The 17421-nt window shown below is 54.6% G+C and overlaps 2 protein-coding genes across 2 annotated transcripts; one reads left to right on the forward strand and one right to left on the reverse strand.

The window, feature by feature from the left end:
* The first annotated feature begins 456 nt into the window (after positions 1 to 456).
* On the forward strand, positions 457 to 4646 carry LOC139788083 (potassium voltage-gated channel subfamily V member 2-like). Its single transcript, XM_071727643.1, has 2 exons — positions 457 to 2362; positions 4284 to 4646. The coding sequence occupies exons 1-2, from the start codon at positions 1112 to 1114 to the stop codon at positions 4545 to 4547; spliced, it is 1515 nt and encodes a 504-aa protein (XP_071583744.1). The 5' UTR covers positions 457 to 1111; the 3' UTR covers positions 4548 to 4646.
* Positions 4647 to 6413: 1767 nt separating this feature from the next.
* Positions 6414 to 9700, reverse strand: LOC139788221 (bone morphogenetic protein 4-like). Its single transcript, XM_071727926.1, has 5 exons — positions 9220 to 9700; positions 8993 to 9129; positions 7959 to 8081; positions 7326 to 7524; positions 6414 to 7002 (listed from the first exon to the last, which is right to left on the reverse strand). Exons 1-5 carry the CDS (start codon positions 9494 to 9496, stop codon positions 6596 to 6598), a joined length of 1143 nt encoding a protein of 380 aa, XP_071584027.1. The 5' UTR covers positions 9497 to 9700; the 3' UTR covers positions 6414 to 6595.
* Between the last annotated feature and the right edge of the window lie 7721 nt (positions 9701 to 17421).

The raw sequence follows: 17421 nt of genomic DNA on the forward strand, positions 1-17421 counted from the left end.
TTGAGCCAACACTTGGGGCTGTGTTTGGGACAGCATTTCCCTTACTCCGTCTGGTGCCAGAAACATTTTTGTTGCCCTAATCCCCAGGCTCAGAGATTTCAATTGTAGCAGAGCCTGAGCTGCTTTGCAGCCCGGGAGCAGCTTTGTGCTCCGGGTCTCTGTGTGCAATTAGCTCACTTAATGGCAATCAGCGTGATGCTTTCCATCCTGAGGTTGGGTTGTGTTCCTGGGCAAGACATCAAAGAGCAGGGCTTTTAATTTTGGTTCCCCTTTTTACTTGCAAATCCAAAGGGTTATTTCCTCCCCTTCAGTTCCTCTACTTCAGGGGAACTTTCACTGAATGTTTGCAGACCCAGGGTCCCCCCCTCTGTTCCTGCCCCAGTGCTGGGGCTGATTTCTGGTGCAAGCAGCAGGTAGCACAGGCCAGGGGGGCAGGAGGGATCTATTGCCCTGGAGATCTGGCCGGGCACTGCCTGGGGACTGAGGTGGGTCCTTCACCTGTAAATCTGTGTCCTGGGGAGGGAACAAATGTGTCCCTTCTCTGGGCTGTGACAGCTGACGGAGCAGGGGCAGCTGCAGCAGCACTCGTGGGCTTGGCAAATGACTGGTGCCAAAAGCAGCATCTGCTGTGTGGCTCCAAAGCTGATCCACATCCTGCATGTCTGCACCTTTGGGTGTCTGGGCTCCCAGGGTTAAGTCAGGGCAAGTTCATGCTCTCTTTTCAGCTTGCTCTGGTCAGTGGCTTGCTCGGAGACAGAGGAGCGTGTGAGAAAGGCAAACACTTAATGAGACCAGAGTAAGGAAAAAGAGAAGTGCAGAGCTGGAAATAGGTCCTTACATAAAGGGCTAGCGCTTCAATCTCATTAGTGTCTTAAAGAGCAGACACTTGGCTGCTTCTGACTCCTGATCAGCAATCGGCTTTGGGGACCTGGCCGGTCCCCCAGGGCAGGATGACACAGCCACTGCCCCCCGGGCACCAGCTCACCACTGCTCCTCTGAGCTGCCAGAGCTTGTCCCAGGGGGTCTGGGGCTGCTGGGAGCATTCCCATGAAGCCGGAGCTGCTGTCCTCCAGCTCCTAAGAGGAATTGCTGCTTTGGAGGGTCAGGCAGGATGAGGAAGCTGCGGGTGAGGCGTGGGAGTCTCTCTGCCAACCTGAAGATTGGGGATGGCCGAGGCCACCACCGGAGCCCGGAGGAGGAGGCAGCCCACATCCCCTTTGCCCAGGACAGCCTGATAAGGCAGTGGAGCTCCATGCAGGATGTTGCTGGTGGAAACCAGGAGGCAAACAAGACTCCCATCCAAAGGAACAAGTACTTGCTCAACATTAATGTCGGGGGCAGGTTGTTCCACATAGCTTACAAGGTGGCAGCCCGGTACCCCATCACCAGGCTTGGGAAGCTGGCCCTTTATACAGACCCCATGAAGAAGCTGCAGCTCTGTGATGATTACTCGGTGCAGAAGAATGAGTATTTCTTTGACAGAGACCCATCAATTTTCCACTACATCTTCCACTTCTACTGCAGCGGGGTCCTGTGGATAATGGATGAGATTTGCCCCAGTAACTTCGTGGAGGAAATCGAGTACTGGGGAATCCATCTGAAATACTCCCAGCGCTGCTGCCGGATCCTGTTTGAGGAAAAGCAAGATGAACTCAGCGAGTACCTGAAAGTACAGAGAGAGCTGGAAGCAGAACTGGAGCCCATAGACTCGGTGGAGCAGTTTGAGGGAAAATTTCTGGGACAGTTTCGAAAGATGATCTGGAACCTCATCGAGAACCCATTCTCTTCTGTCCCGGCCAAGATCATTGCTGTCATGTCAAGCTTCTTTGTGCTTATCTCCATCGTGGGCATGACACTGAGCACGGTAGAGGAGATGAAACACAAGACAGGGAAGATGTGGATGGAGCAGCTGGAGATGATCTGTGCCATCTTCTTCACCTCCGAGTACCTCATGCGGCTCCTGTCTTCCTCCAGCCTCAAGAACTTTTTGCGGGCGGCCTTCAACGCCGTAGACCTGGTGGCCATCCTCCCCTTCTACATCCAGATCCTCTTTGAAAATCTAGATGAGGGAGACGTGCTTTACCACGACGAGCTGCACAAGATGGAGAACGTGAGCAAACTGGGCAAAGTCCTCAAGATCATCAAGCTGATGAGGATCTTCCGCATCCTCAAGCTGGCGCGCCACTCCACTGGCCTCCGGGCCTTCGGCTTCACCATGAGGCAGTGCTACCAACAGGTTTGCTGCCTCTTCCTCTTCATTGCCATGGGAATCTTCATCTTCTCTGCTCTCATGCACTCGGCGGAACACGATGTCCCAGGCACCAGTTTCACCAGTATCCCCTACGCGTGGTGGTGGGCAGCGGTAAGGTGTGAGCACCTCCTGGCAGAAAGGGGCTCTGGGGACAGGGGCTGCTGGAGGGATCCTGCAGCATTGCTGTGGCCAGGAGACAGGAAAGGGCACGGTTCTCCCCCTAACTCAATGGTGGGAAATTTCCCCCACACAATGGGGGGGGGACCCTGCATGCTCTGAGAAAGGAAATCAGAGATTTTCATCCAGCTCAACGGCTCAAAAACCAGTGCTGGGGTGGGGGGTGGGACCTGGGAATCTCCAGGCCTGGGCTGGTAACTGGGGGATGTAACTCAGCCCAGGGTTTATCTGTCATAGAATCCTAGAACTGGCTGGGTTGGAAGGGACCTCAGAGCTCATCAAGTCCAACCCTTGCTCCACTCCCCCCGTGGTTCCCAGCCCATGGCACTGAGTGCCACATCCAGGCTCTTTTGAAATATCTCCAGGGATGGAGAATCCACCCCTTCCCTGGGCAGCCCATTCCAATGGCTGATCACCCTCTCAGTAAAGAAATTCTTTCTCATGTCCAACCTAAACCTCCCCTGGCACAACTTGAGACCTCTTGTGCCCTCTTGTCTTGCTGTCATGGGACCCAAGCTCTGGGTGGGTGTAGTTCAGCCCCCCCAGGACATCCTGAGGCTTGTGTAGTGCTGCAAGCTGGCTGGGGACAAGAGGGGGTCAGAGCTTGGGGGCTGATCCAGGGGACCCAGAGCTGCTTGTGGGAACTGAGGAAACGTGGTCAGACCCTGCCCCACCAGGGGACACAGGGTGGGGACAGGAGCTTGCTGCCCTACTTGTGCTGGGAGCAGCAGATCTGCAGAGCTGAGCACTGCAATAAACCTGGAATAACCTCCAAGGTGAGGAGCAGCTAAAGCACTTGAGAGCCAGGGGTTAGGAGGCCACTGTGATTTATGGATGAAATGATCCTCTAATCCCCCCTTGGCCATCACAGCCTTCCTCCTTCAAATCCATCCCTCCTTGAGGAAGTGAAAAATCGCTTGGCAAAATCAGATTTGAGTATTTCAGTGTTGTTGGGAAAAGCCCAAACCTCTCTGCCTCAGCCTTCACCCTGTCCCCATCTCCCTGGTCCTCAGGGTGCGTTCCTGGGCAGTGCTTGAAGGGAGGGTCTGGGAAGCTGCATCCCTGTGGGAACAGGTCAGGAAGCTTCGGAGCTTCTGAGCTCATTGGGTCAGGAAGGTCCAGCAGAGCCCCCCAGGCTGCTGGGGATGGTTCCACTCTGTGGTGTCCTTCTGCTTTTGCAGCCACAAGTGCAGGGCACAGGAAGGCTTTGCCTCTGCTCTTCTTCCAGGCCCTCATCCAGCCCCTTCCTTGGGCTCTCTGGATGCAGCCTGTGGAGCTCCAGCTTGGCTGAGCTGAGCTGGCAGTGCCATTCCTGGGTGACATTTGCGTCCTACCCAGGGGCAGAGGGAGGTGTGTGCCAGCACCCACAGGCTGGGGCTGCTGAGCTTGTTCACAGAGGATTTGTCCCACAGAATCATAGAAGTGTCACAGCTGGAAAAGACCTCCAAGATCACTGTGTGCAAAGTACAGAGCAGTAGAACCCTCCACCCTCTTTGTGTGAAACCCCAGCTCACGGGTTTGAGTAAACACGAGGCCTTGTGTTTGACTAAACAAAAGGATAAGAAAAAAGTGGCACATACTGTCTGCGACTGTATACATTTAATTTCTTCACCTTCTGTAATTGTTCAGAATCTGCTCTAAAGACTGACCCAGCTGTCAGTATCCCCCCAGTAAAATGTCTCAGTGTCTGCAGCACCACTGAAGTGTATCCTGAAGTGCCTCAGCTACGTGGTTTTGAAATCCTTCCAGGGATGGTGACTCCACCACCTCCCTGGGCAGCCCATTTGGATGTGTGACTGCTCTGTGTGGAAAGAATTCCTTCCTCAGACCTAAACTCTGTTTCCTCCCCCCTCAGGTGAGCCTCTCCACTGTGGGCTACGGTGACACCGTGCCCGACACCATGCTGGGCAGGTTCGTGGCATTTGCCTGCATCTCCTTTGGCATCATCCTCAATGGCATGCCCATCTCCATCCTCTACAACAAGTTTTCTGACTATTATGCCAAGCTGAAGGCTCATGAGGTGGAGACCGGCCAGCTCTCCAGGAGGCTCAACTTGAAGAAGCGAGTCCTGCGGAAGCTGTCGGAATGCTGCAAGGCTGATCCCCACTGTCACTGCTGACCAAGGGCCCTTCAGCCCCTGGATGTCCCCTCTGCCTCTGCTGTCACCTTCCTCAGTACTGCGTGCCAGCCCCGCAGTCACTAAAGGCTCAGCTGAAGGTGACACCGAAGGTGACACTGTTCATCCCAGGCGTGTCTGGGGCACCCCGAGGACACGGGACTGAGCTGGGGAGTGTGTGGGGCTGAACTCTTGTCACCTCTCTGAGGGGGGTAGAAGTGGACACCTGTGCTGAGGTGCAGCCCCCGGGGACACTGGTGGGAGCTGCTCTGCCCCTGGGTTGAGGGGGGGGGATCCACAGGCTCCCCCCTCAGGCGTGGCCCAGGACCCCACAGCTCCTTCCCAGCTGAGCAGATGTTTAACCCTGCACCATGGGTCCAGCGTGGAGATTTGGGTGACAGCCCCAAAAGAGAACACAGCCCTTCCTCCTGCCAGCCAGACCCTCATCCCTTCCCACTGGGAATCTGGCTTGGGATGCTGCTGTGCTGGGAACTGGGAGCAGCCTGGGGGTGCAGGGCTGGCAGCCAGAGCATCCCCAGGAAGAAGCATTTAATAAACCAGGACAAAACTGATTCTTGTCTTGGATTCCTGGCCAGCCACTTGGAGAAATTCAGGCAACTGCTGATACTTCTGGGGGAGAGGAGGACACAGCCCTGCAAGTCTCAGAGCCACCCCTCCTGCCCACTGCTGGGGGGATGGGCCCTGGGGGGATGCAGCTGAACCCGTGTTGGTTTTGGGATGAGGTGCCTGGCCCTGGGTGCATTAGAAGAGGATCTTGGACACCTGGATGTGCTCAGGGTGCACATGTTGGCTCTGCTCAGGGTGCACGTCCCAGTGGCAGCAGATCCGTGGGGCACAGGGGAAGGATTTGCCCTTTGGTGTGTGCTACTGGGAGGAATTCACCCTCCAGCTGTGTGGGACTGGGACAGGGACCCGGGTGTTGGGTAGGCAGGGAAGGGCTGACAGTTCCTGGTGCTGCTTTTGGAGCAATGGCAGAAGGAAACAGATGCCCACCAGGCCAGGGGAGTATTTGGTCACTTGCAAATTGGGCTTAAAAATGAAGAGCAGCTGGGTTGAGTCCTGGTGTCAGTCTAGGACTGCACCTGAGCTGTTGGCATCTGTTGGAAAGAGGTTTGGAGGGGCTGAAGCCTCTGGCAGGGACAGCCATGTCCCCCTGCCCCCCACCCCTGAGTCCCAGGCTGCAGGGACAAGGGAGCTGTGCCAGCAGATGCAAGACAGGGAGCCCTGCCCTGCCCCCCTGAGCCTCCCCAGCACTGCCTGATCCCACAACATTGGTTTTCCACTCTGTTTCCTTCCACAAGGAATCTTCTCTCTGTGCACGGTGCAAACTCCAGGGCTGGAGTCACCTAGGTAGGACCTGTCCTTCCCCACCTCCCCTGCCCTGGCAGCATCACCTCTACATCCCCCCCTCAACCTCCATCACTCCTCCTGCCCCGTGTGCCCCCTTGGAGGGCTGGCTGGTGGATCCTGGGATCATTCCAAGCTCAGCAGCTTCCTGCTGGATCCCTCTGCTCCACAGGCTGTGCTGCAGCTGAATCTTCACCTCCCTGCCACAGCCCCACAGGGGCTCTGCTCCTCCTCAGCCAGCTCTGACCCTGGCAGCACTCCCACGAGCAGCCCCTCAGACATTGGCACTTTTAATAGTTCCTCTGAGTTAATTTTACACGTCACAGCAATGCAGAACTGTACAGACATTTACAGGACACCATACAGGTGGTTTCTCTCATATATTAGTGCTCTTGCTATATACATATAGTACAGCCTGCAGGAAGCCTCTGCAGGGCCGAGGGAGCCTGAACCCCCCCGCAGGGCACCCCGGGATGAAACTGTTGCCGTCACCCAGGTTTGTTCAGGTCACCCAGGAGTGTCACTACCAGGGAGTGACACCAGCCAGGACAGAGCGGGGTGCTCCTTTGCTTTGCGTGTCCCTGACCCTTTTAGAGGGCTTCGTGGGACAGCTCCACCCCAGAGATGCTCTGCAGGGAGTGGGTGCAGCCTGGCAGCCTCTGCCCCTTCCTGCTCCTCCTGCCTCAGTGGCAGCCGCAGCTCCCGGCCACCATGTCATCGTACTGCTTGAGGACCACGTTCTCATCGTCATCGAAGTAGAGGAGGTTGATGGAGTAGAGTTTGTTGGGGACACAGCAGGGGCTGCTGACCCCCTCGCTCAGCTTGAGGGCGTTGATGATGGACTGGACCGTGGCGTGGTTGGTGGGCCGCATGTTCTCCCCCAGGGGGAAGGGGCAGGAGCCCTTGCAGTGGTAGGCATTGTACCCCCGGGGGGAGATGATCCAGCCAGACCACCCGATCTCCTCGAAGTCCACGGACAGGGGATGCCTCTGGCAGGGCTGGAGCTGGTCCAGCGAGCGTGTGCTGCGCGGCCCGGCCCGCTTGGGTACCGGCAGCGTGGAGGGGAGGAGGGGAGCCTGAGGCTGGAAATCTGCTGGAGAGAAGGACCCGGTGCTGTCAGGCACTGCACAAGCCTGGGAGGAAGAGGAATGTGGCACAGCATCCCCAGACACCTCCCCCTCAGGTTTTGTGAGCTCTTTGGTGACAGCGTCACCGTCCCAGGCAGAGCCGGCAGGAGGTGACAACCTCACGGTTCCACAGCTGCACTCACCAGGGCAGGCAAAACCCAAATTTACATCTCTGAGCCTGCGGCCCTGCAGAGATTAAACCCCAAAGGAGGCAGCAAGAGAAGGAGCTTTGGATTTGAAGGATCCCCTGTGCAGGGGGAGCCACCCCAGGGGGTGTGGGACCCACCTGGGAAGTCGCCCACGGGCAGGGATGCTCCCCGTCTCCCATCATCTGTGAACAGGACCAACATGGGCTTCTTGCTCTCGTGGTGGTCCTGGCCAGAGGCAAACTGCAAGGGAGGGGTTTCAACCAGGCTCCCACCCAGGCCCTGGACTGTCACCAGCAAACCCTGGTTGCTGCTTTCATCTTCGGTCCAGTCCCGAACCTGGGGAACAAAAGCAAGGTCACCCCAAGGCTGGGAGAGCCACCCTGCTGGTGTCCCCACAGCAGGTACCAGGCCCTCAGTCCCCGTGCTCTGTCACCACTGGGGCAGCAGGAGCTGAGACCCCCCAGGGTCACATTCTGTCCCCAGACCACGGGCAGGGGCTGTGCTGGGGCTGGCACAGGGACAGCGTGGCAGGGGACAGCACTGGCATTAGCTGCAGGGCAGGGGGATGGGGCAGGACCCCTCTGAGCACTCTTGGTAGGGCTCAGATCCCCCTCCCAGGGTCTGTTACCCCCCCACACATTGCTGCAGAAACTACAGAAATCACATCTGAGCCCAAAAGGCCACTGGGGGGATGAAGTGGGTTAAAAAAAGCTCCTGCAGTTCCCCAGAGTTCCCCCTGTGCCACCAGAACCAGAGGAAAATCAACTCACAGCCTGTGTGATGGAGAAGACCTCCCAGCCCGAGCCTTGCAGTGCCACCAGCCGGGCTGCCAGCAGCTTCTTCCCTCCTGGGGCATCCAGGTCACCCCCCTTCAGCACTTGGTAGACACTGACCTGGGGACAGCAGCAAATGATGGTCACCACTGGCACCCAGACATAGGCACCAGGGACACAAAAGATGGGAGATGAGGGAGCTGTCAGCTTCCATTTGTCACGACCTGTGGGTGCCTTGGCACAAGCCAGGGTGATATTTAAGGACCTGGTTAAGTCATTGTGATTCCTTGTGCAATGCACTCAGGTGAGCTTCCCAGCTGGACAGTGCTGGGGCAGGTGAGGGACTGCAGAGTGACAGTGGGCACATCCCCACCTCCATCCCTACCCCTGCTCCCATCCCTGTCCCCCTCCCCATCCCTGCCCCATCCCTACCCCCTCCCCATCCCTGTCCCCCTCCCCATCTCTGTCCCCTCTCCCTATCCCTGTCCCCCCTCCCCATCCCTGTCCCCCTCCCCATCTCTGTTCCCCTCCCCATCCCTGTCCCCCTCCCCATCCCTGTCCCATCCCTGTCCCCTCCCCATTTCTGTTCCCCTCCCCATCTCTGTCCCCTTCCCCATCCCTGTCCCCTTCCCCATCCCTGTCCCCCCTCCCCGTCCCTGTCCCCTCCCCATCTCTGTTCCCCTCCCCTCCCCATCCCTGTCCCCTTCCCCATCCCTGTCCCCTTCCCTATCCCTGTCCCCCTCTCCATCCCTGTCCCCCTCCCCATCCCTGTCCCCCTCCCCATCTCTGTCCCCTTCCCCATCTCTGTTCCCCTCCCCATCCATGTCCCCTTCCCCATCCCTGTCCCCTTCCCTATCCCTGTCCCCCTCTCCATCCCTGTCCCCCTCCCCATCCCTGTCCCCCTCCCCATCTCTGTTCCCCTCCCCATCTCTGTCCCCATCTCTGTCCCCATCTCTGTCCCCCTCCCCATCTCTGTCCCCATCTCTGTCCCCATCCCTCTCCCCCCTCCCCATCCCTGTGCCCCTCCTCACCTGGCACAGGTGGTGCCTTTTGGGCCCATCAGGAGCCCTTGGCCGGAGGCGGTACAGGTGCAGCTCTGCCGTGAGGATCTTCTCGTTCTTGCCCACGCTGGAGAGCACGAAGAGGAACCTCATCTTCTCGCTGTGAGCTGGAGGGAAGGATGGGGGTGAGAAGAGGAGCCAGGCTGAGGGGGGGTCACCTCTGCCAGCCACCCTTGTCCCCCTCCCCCTGCCCTTACTCTTATCCAAGAAGCTGCGGACGGTGTTGCCCTCCAGGACGTCGGGGTTCTTGGTGACCCCGTCTGCGTTGGCGACGGTGTTGAACAGATCCACCATGTACTGGGGGGGCTGCTTGGAGTGAGCTGGGGGGGGTGGAGGATCTTCCATGCCAAAGACTTCCAGGAGCCTCTTCAGAGCCTCTGCTCTCTGGTTTGTCACGCGGGCCGGGCTGGGACAGGAGGGTTTGGCCAGGGCCAGCAGCAGCAGGACGGTCCCCAGCATGGCTTTGGTGTCCATACCCCAGCCAGAATCCTTCCTGCCCCCCTGGCTCTGCTTTTATAACTGCCTGGGAAGATGGACTGGAGACAAATATGCACAAGAGCAATCAGGAGGGTAAAGAGAGCTAATTGCCATGCTAACAAGGTGCAAAGCTGGGCACCCTGCACCTCTTAGTCCCAGTACACAAGTTGGAGTGGAGGAGGAACCACCCCGATGCTGGGGGACACAGGGGTCTGGGAGCCCCTCTGCAGGGCCCTGCCTGGGCTCTCCCTAGGGGTCTAACTGGTTTTTAATGATGGCCTTAATGGGACAAACAGGAGGCCCTCTGTGGGGAGGAATGAAGCCACCAGCCCTGTCCTCCTGCTGCACCGGGTGTCACACTGGTGTCCCCATCACGGCCCTCTGGAGCAGGCAGGTGGGATGCCCAGGGACCTCTCAGGCCCAGGGGTGTCCCAGCCTCTGCACCCTGGGGGATGGAGTTTCCTCCACAGTGCTGTCAGCTCCGGGAAAACCAAGTTAATTTCAGCTTTTTTTTCTTTCTTTCTTTCTTTTTTTTTTTTTTTTTTTTTTTTTTTTTTCCCTTTCCTTTCCTTTCCTTTCCTTTCCATTTCCTTTCCTTTCCTTTCCTTTCCTTTCCTTTCCTTTCCTTTCCTTTCCTTTCCTTTCCTTTCCTTTTCCTTTCCTTTCCTTTCCTTTCCTTTCCTTTCCTTCCTTCCTTTCCTTTCCTTTCCTTTCCTTTCCTTTCCTTTCCTTTCCTTTCCTTTCCTTTCCTTTCCTTTCCTTTCCTTTCCTTTCCTTTCCTTTCCTTTCCTTTCCTTTCCTTTCCTTTCCTTTCCTTTCCTTTCTTTTTTTTTTTTCCTTTCCTTTCTTTCTTTTTTTTTCTTTTTTTTTTTCCTTTCTTTTCTTTTTTGCTTTTTTTTTTTTCTTTTCAATAGGCAGTTGTCTTCCTGGAGCTTAAAAATCATTTGCTGCCAATTCCTCGATATCAATGAAGCATCAGGAGAGCCTTATGGATTAGAGATGATGCAATAAACCCCAGGAGTTCCCTTGCTCTTAAAGCCCAGGCACAGACAGAGCAGGCTGGTGAAGGTGGAGATGCTGACCCAGTGCATTTTTGACATTTGCCATTTGTTTTAACAAATTTTTCCTAGGATTAGGAAAGCCTGATAGATCCTATGAGGAAGAGGGAAACCCCCTGGGAATGAGGGGCTGTGCAAGAGGGGAAGGTGCAGGAGTGGAGCCAGCACTGTCCATCCCTGAGCTCTCTGTCCCTGCCCCAGGGCAGCACAGCAGGACACAAACCGAAGGCCACTTGCATGGTTGGTGTTTATTATTTATTCCAACTCAATGCCCGGTGGGTGAAAGGGCTGGTAACGACCCCAGACAGGCAGGGACAAGCAGGAGTTAATTGATAGAGGAAATGGATCGTATCCTCTGGATCATAAAACCCTGGGATGGTTGGAAGAGACCTTAAAGCAGGGACCTGAGGACACCTCTCACCTGATCAGCTTGCCCAGAGCCTTCACCACTGCCAGGGATGGAGCTTCCACAACTTCCCTGGACAACCCAGGCTCTCATCACCCTCACCCTAAAGAATCTCCTCCTCGTACCTAACCTAAACCTCCCCTCTTCCAGTTTAAAACCATTACCCCTTGTCTTCCTTCCCACTAAAAGGTCCTTTCTTTCCCTCCTCTCTGGTGGCAGCAGAGTGTCCTCTGTGGCTCCCTGCAGAGGGGACACCTCAGCCCCAACATTCCACCCTTCCTCTTCCCCTGCTCCACACTTTGCCCAGGGCAGCAGCTGGGTCGGGGCATCCTCAGCCTGTCCCAGACACCTCATCCATCCCTCCACACTCTCTGCATCCTCTGGGACACTGGGAAGGGCCATGGGGCTGCACAGCTGAGCCCCAAGGAGCTGCGAATTGCCTGTGATGTTTATTTTACAAGCTGCAAAACATTGGGTAGAAGGATCGTTTATACAGGGCCTGTTTAAAAGAGCTTTTATTCAAAAAAAAAAAAAAAAAAAAAAAAGATTTCTCTCATTTACATTTACCACAGACAGTCTGGCAGGGGTGTTGCAGGAGCCCCACCTGCAGCTCCCTGGCCCTGCTACCCCCCTGCACTTGCAGTCAGATGGCAGCAATGGTGCAAAGGAGGTCTCAGGGGCTCTTGGATGTCTGTGTGTGTGGTACCAGTGCCTGGCCCAGCAGCTGGGTGCATAATTCTGCCCAAAATAAACATTGCTCTCTGCCTTTGGACTCCTTAGGGACAAAACTTGTCCATCCCCTGCACCCTGGGACCTGGGAACAGAGAAGGGAGAAGGGAAGAACCTTTCTCCAGTCCTTAAAGGGGCTCCAGGAAAGCTGGGGAGGGACTTTGGACAAGGGGAGAGTGACAGAATGAGGTGGAACAACTTTAATCTGAAGGAATGGAGATTTAATTAAGTCTCAGGAAGAAATTCTTTGGGGTGAGGGTGCTGAGCCCCAGGTTGCCCAGAGAAGCTGTGGCTGCCCCATCCCTGGCAGTGTTGGAGGTTGGATGGGGCTTGGAGCACCCTGGGCTGTGGGAGGGGTCCCTGCCCATGGCAGGGGCTGTGGTTCTGTTTTCCTCCAGGTCTCATCTATTCCTTCCTCCTGGTGTAACTCAGTGCACTGTCTCCTCCCTCTCTGTGCAAAGCAGGGTTCATTTCTTCCTTTGTGCTTTCGTTTCCTTCCTTTCCTTTGTCACCTCTGCACAAAGTGCTGCCTCCCTGGGCTGAAACAACTGGCAGGACCCACCCTGCCCTAGAGCATCCCCCTCCTCCTCCTCCTCCTCCTCCTGGGGACAGGAATGACAGGTGGGGGACAGGAATGACACATCCCAGGCTGGAGAAAGCCACTTGTCAGGACCCTCTTCCCTTTTGGGTGCCCCCATCATGGGGGACCACAAGCTCTTTAGCCCCAGAGACCAAATTCAGCCTCATCCCCCATGACCCCCCTTGAGATGCCAGAGCTCTGAGCAGCTGCAGCCCCACAGCAAAGGCTCCTCTGCTCCAGCTCCCTCCTGCAAGGTCAGACCCAGCCCAGAGGCTGAGCTGTGCTACCCAAAATCTGCTCCTGGAGCAGCTGGGAGGAACGGGCAGAGCCCAAAGCTGCCTTGGAATGTGTGGGGAGGCTCTGGGATGGGGTCCTGGCAGCTGTGCTTACCCAAGGAATAAGGATCCTCCAGGAACAGCTGCTCAAGCACCTTCCCACATCGATTTCCTGCACGGATTTGCAAAACAAAGGCCTGAAAACCCCCTGCAACACCTCGCTGGGGACACCCCGGGGGACTGGACACCTCCACCCCCCTCCATCCTCAGTTTGCAAGCTGGGAAGGGAGGGAAAAGGGGAAGCTTGGAGGGAGAAGGATCTGGGGGGCACACCACGGTCTTTGTGCCTGTGCTCCAAGGTATCTTGAAGTAGAGTCTCAGTTGAACTGAGCTGAGTGGTTAATGATTAAATAGATTTTTTAAATAAATGTCTTGCTGTTCCCTTAATTATTTTTAAATAAATCCTTACACCCTCCCCCACCCCCCAAAAAAAAAAAAAAAAAAAAAGAAAAAAAAAAGGCTGTTTGTCACTTTCTGGTACAAAAATTAGTAGCAGTAAAATATATTTTATAGCATAAGATAATAGAAATGAGGGATTTCTGCCACTGTAGCTGGTTTGCCAGGTGTGCCCAGCTCCACCAGGGTGAAGCTGCCCATGTCAGAGCAGCCAGAAATCTGCTGAAAGCCCTGGAGAGGAGGCCAAGCTGCAGGACACCCCACATCCCACGGAGCTGTGCACAATTTCATAACAATATTACACTTGGGAAACACAAGAGCATTTTTCCTTCATTTTGCAGCTCTCCAGCACCTGAACCACCTCCCCACCTTGTGGGTGCTGAGCTTTGGGGACACCAGGAAAAGCCCATCTGCAGGAAAACAAAAAGGAAAATTAATCTGAGGGCACTGAGGCTGCAGCAGCTGCACACCAGGTGCCAAGGTCCAACATGGAAAGTGCTGTTCTGTGTCTGGGATGGGGCTCAGTCCTCCAGATCAGGGCCCCCAGAGTGGGTTTTGTTTTTCCAGTTACAGACCCCGAGGCAAAGTGAGGTTACTTGGGGGGTGAATCCTGCAGCTGACCCTGTGAAAGCCCCAGTTCCGTGGAGACAGCCTGAGCTTTTACACATTATCTTTGAGAAAAAAGGACTTTGAACACCAAACATTCATGGAAGCACTTTTTTTTTTTTTTTTTTCAGAGACTCTCACACCAGGGAGCTGGAGAACATAATTTAGCAGAGCTGCTTTAGCATTTCTGCCTGGATTTGAAGGGGCCGTGCCCTGGATGGGCTTCCTGGGTGCTGGAGCAGCAGTCACTGGCTCCCCAGAGACACTTTCCCTCGTGGGGAATCCAAGGGATTTGCTTTTTGTTGGGCTCTCAGCTCTCAGCTCAAGCAGATGAGCAGCTTAGGATGGGGGTGATGGAGGCAGCAGTGGGGGTGACACCACCCACCTTGTCTGGGGGGATGGAGGAAGGATGGGACAGGCAGGAGATGCTCTGGTCCTGGGGTGCAGGACAAAGTCCTGTTTTGCCTTTGCTTTCCCTATTCAAGCTTTAACCCACTGAAAAGTTCCCAGGGGAAAAAAAAAAAGGAAAAAGAAAGTTACATTCAGCTGTGACCTGCCTAGGGTGGTTGTTTGGTTGTTAAAGAAGGCAGCAGCAAGCAGGGAGAAGGGGACTGTGGGGGGACATGGCAAAAGCCAAAAGTCTCCACTGCATTGTCACCTCCATGTCACCTCCATGTCACCTCCATGGCACCTCCATGTCACCTCCGTGTCACCTCCATGGCAGGTCCTGGCTGGGCCAGGCAGGGGCTCAGCATCAGGAGAGGACACGGAGGCTCCTCCAGCAAAGGAGGAAAAATTCCCTGAGCTGACACAGCCTGAATGTCTGCTCTGCCCAGAAAGAAACAGGTTATTTGCTGAACCTCCCACCCGGCCTCTCCCCCCCCAAGTAAATTAGGATTAAAATCTCAGTTGAGATAGAGGAAGGGGAGAAGGATGGATCAGTTGATGGCTAAATCAGTCTTGGGTTTTTGGCTTTAATTAAGACCTATTCTTGCCCTGTCCCAGCCCCTGAGTGCCAGAGGTTCAGGGTTTGTGTTTGGTTCCTGGCTTTAAAATAGTTCTGAGAGTTTCCTGCCCCCTCCCAGCTACTTGATCTTCCAGCTACTGCTGGAGGAGATTTTTTTATTTTGTGTTTTCAGAGGAAGGAAAAGCTTTTTGTGCAAACAAACCTCTGGGATGCCTTAAGAAGGGGACAGAAGGTGACAAGAAGCCAGCATTTCTGGGTGAGATTTTACCATCCTCCTCCAGGCCTCCTGCTCCTCCTGTCTTTAACATGACACTGAAAGTGTCAGCCTGGTTTAACAAGGGAAAATCCAGAAGGAAAGTGCCCAGCTCTGCCCTAGGGCTGAGGCAAAGCTGGGGGAGGCCACATTTGCCAGCCCTGGGCCATTCTCACAGAATGAGCCCCAGACCATAAACCACTTGGGGACACCAGCAGAGCCCAGCACCTCCCAGTCACACGTCTGGGATGTAAATGCTCCTTCTCCCACCTCGGCAAAACAAACAAAAAAACCCCATTCACACTGCCTAATTTTTGTTTTTTCCACTTGCAGCCAGATTGCCCAAGTCTGTGTGCAGAGCCCACTCCAGCTCCCAGGGGAGGAGATTTCACATCCCCTGAGCTCAGGATCCAGAGATTTTTATCCTTGGTGAGCAGGAAGGTTGCATCCAGGTGGATGAAAGTTCTGCACAGAAAGACTTTAAATTTTGTCAGGCAGGACGGTCTGAGCTTTTTTCCTTCCAGCTGCACAGAAGCTGTTGCTGGAGAAGCCTCTGTCTCCCGTGGAGCTGCTGAGCCCCGTGGAATTTTATCCATCCCCCTTTCAAGCCCCTGCTTGGACTCCCTTGCTCTCTGTCCCTCCCTGGTGGCTGCTGTACACCCGTGACACAGGAGCTGCCAGCAAGGCAAATACAGGATGGTTTTAGACACATAAAAGGCAATAAAATAGCATCAACAAATTCCAGGAGAGTGGATTTCATCAAGGAGCTGTGGAAAATTATTTCGACACCGCTTTCCGTTCTGAAAAAAAAAAAACAACCCAAAAAATAGATTAGTTCATCATCACTGATCTCACCCTCGGGCTGGTTTAGTACCAAAAACCTCGAATATTCAACCCCTCGGCCAATAGGGCTCCAATATCCCACCCAAATGGGCCTGGTAAAAAAATGCAAAGAGTGACCAGTGAAAGCTTTGCCTGGCCCTAACCCTCCCATGGAACCCCACCCACCAACAATTGAGCTACAGGTTTGCATTTTACCAAAAACCTCGAATATTCAACCCCTCGGCCACTCCCCACTGTTGCTCAATGGGGCTCCCAAAACTCCAAATGAATGGGACTGGTTAAAAAATGCAAAGAGTGGCCACTGAAAACTTTGGCTGGCCCTAACCCTCCCATGGAACTCTCCCCACAGCACCTCCAACAATCAGGCTGTGGTTGTCATTTTACCAAAAACCTGGAATATACCAGCCCTTGGCAGCCACTCTTGCTCAATAGGGCTCCCAAAACTCCAAACAAACAGGACTGGGAAAACAATGCAAAGAGTTGGGAAGAGCTCAGTGGACAACACCCAGATCAATATAATCCAAGTACTGCCCTTTACTGAGAGCAGCAGTAGCCCTTTTGTACACAGCCAGGCTGCACCCTGAGATTCCTCACCCCTCTTCTCCAGCTTCTCCCCCCCCCCGATCCTCCGACCATTCCGGTGCCGTTTTCTGTCGCTTTTGGTTTTGCTGCTCGGTCCCATTTTTACTTTTCGGCAGAACCCCAGGGCCAAAGGGCACAGTTGGTTGAGCCTGAATCAGTACAACGCCCGTGGGTGCTGCTGGGGGTTCTTTAGGTGCCTCAAATAACTTTTTGAGTCCAGATTTTGAGCATCCGTCGGTACCGGCGGCTCCGGCGTTAACGCAGCGAACGCTGAGGCTGCCGCTGCCCTCTTGTGGGAGATCAGCGCACAAAACACAGCTCAAAATAAGCCAAGTATTGCCGTTTATCATAGAATCATAGAATCATAGAATCCTAGGGGTTGGAAGGGACCTCGAAAGATCATCTAGTCCAACCCCCCCTGCCAGAGCAGGGCCCCCTAGAGTACATCCCCTAGGAACGTGTCCAGGTGGGTTTTGAATGTCTCCAGTGAAGGAGACTCCACAACCCCCCTGGGCAGCCTGTTCCAGGGCTCTGTCACCCTTACAGTAAAAAAATTCTTTCTGATATTCAACTTGAACCTCCTATGCTCCAATTTACACCCATTACCCCTTGTCCTTTTATGCACAGGCAGGCGGATAACGTGATACAAGCACATTGCTGATCGGTACAACACATTTTTCACGTGCCACAGGGCATCTACCGGGTTAAATACAACTCTTTATGTGCTGCCTGTGAGATGCTTTCCCATCCTCTTATTCTTCTTTTCTGCTGCCAGCTCCCTTGGGTTTTGCCCATTTTTAACTAACCTTGCAGCTGGGCCCCAAGGCCCTGAGCTCACCCTGGCTAAAGCTCAATAGTCAGGATTGCTCTCATGTCTGTTTTATTCCAAGGATTCTCCAACAAATGCCCACGGAAAACTCTTGTTGGCCCCAGCCCTCACCTGTGTGATGTATGGTGATGAATTTGTATTCCTAACCAGCAAAACTCAGGAAAAGAATTAAACTGAGTAAGACGTGAATGTGGGGCTAAGCAAAGCAGTTGAGACATGGAATTTTTTCACTGCAACAGTGGGAACAAAACAAGGCCCTAACGAGGCTAATTTCTGTCTCAGAGATAATTAAAAGTTCTTAAAACAAGGCACTGCCAAGGCTAACGAGGCACCAAAGG

This window comes from Heliangelus exortis, chromosome 28, assembly GCF_036169615.1.
Source record: "Heliangelus exortis chromosome 28, bHelExo1.hap1, whole genome shotgun sequence".
Taxonomy (NCBI): Eukaryota; Metazoa; Chordata; class Aves; order Apodiformes; family Trochilidae; genus Heliangelus; species Heliangelus exortis.

Coding starts and splice junctions, on each gene's coding strand:
- LOC139788083 (XM_071727643.1), top strand. CDS start 1,112: ATGAGGAAGCTGCGGGTGAGGCGTGGGAGTCTCTCTGCCAACCTGAAG. Junction 2,363..4,283: donor ACGCGTGGTGGTGGGCAGCG/GTAAGGTGTGAG, acceptor CTCCCCCCTCAG/GTGAGCCTCTCCACTGTGGG.
- LOC139788221 (XM_071727926.1), bottom strand. CDS start 9,496: ATGGACACCAAAGCCATGCTGGGGACCGTCCTGCTGCTGCTGGCCCTG. Junction 9,130..9,219: donor CCGCAGCTTCTTGGATAAGA/GTAAGGGCAGGG, acceptor CCTTCCCTCCAG/CTCACAGCGAGAAGATGAGG. Junction 7,003..7,325: donor GCCCGTGGGCGACTTCCCAG/GTGGGTCCCACA, acceptor TCTCTCCAGCAG/ATTTCCAGCCTCAGGCTCCC.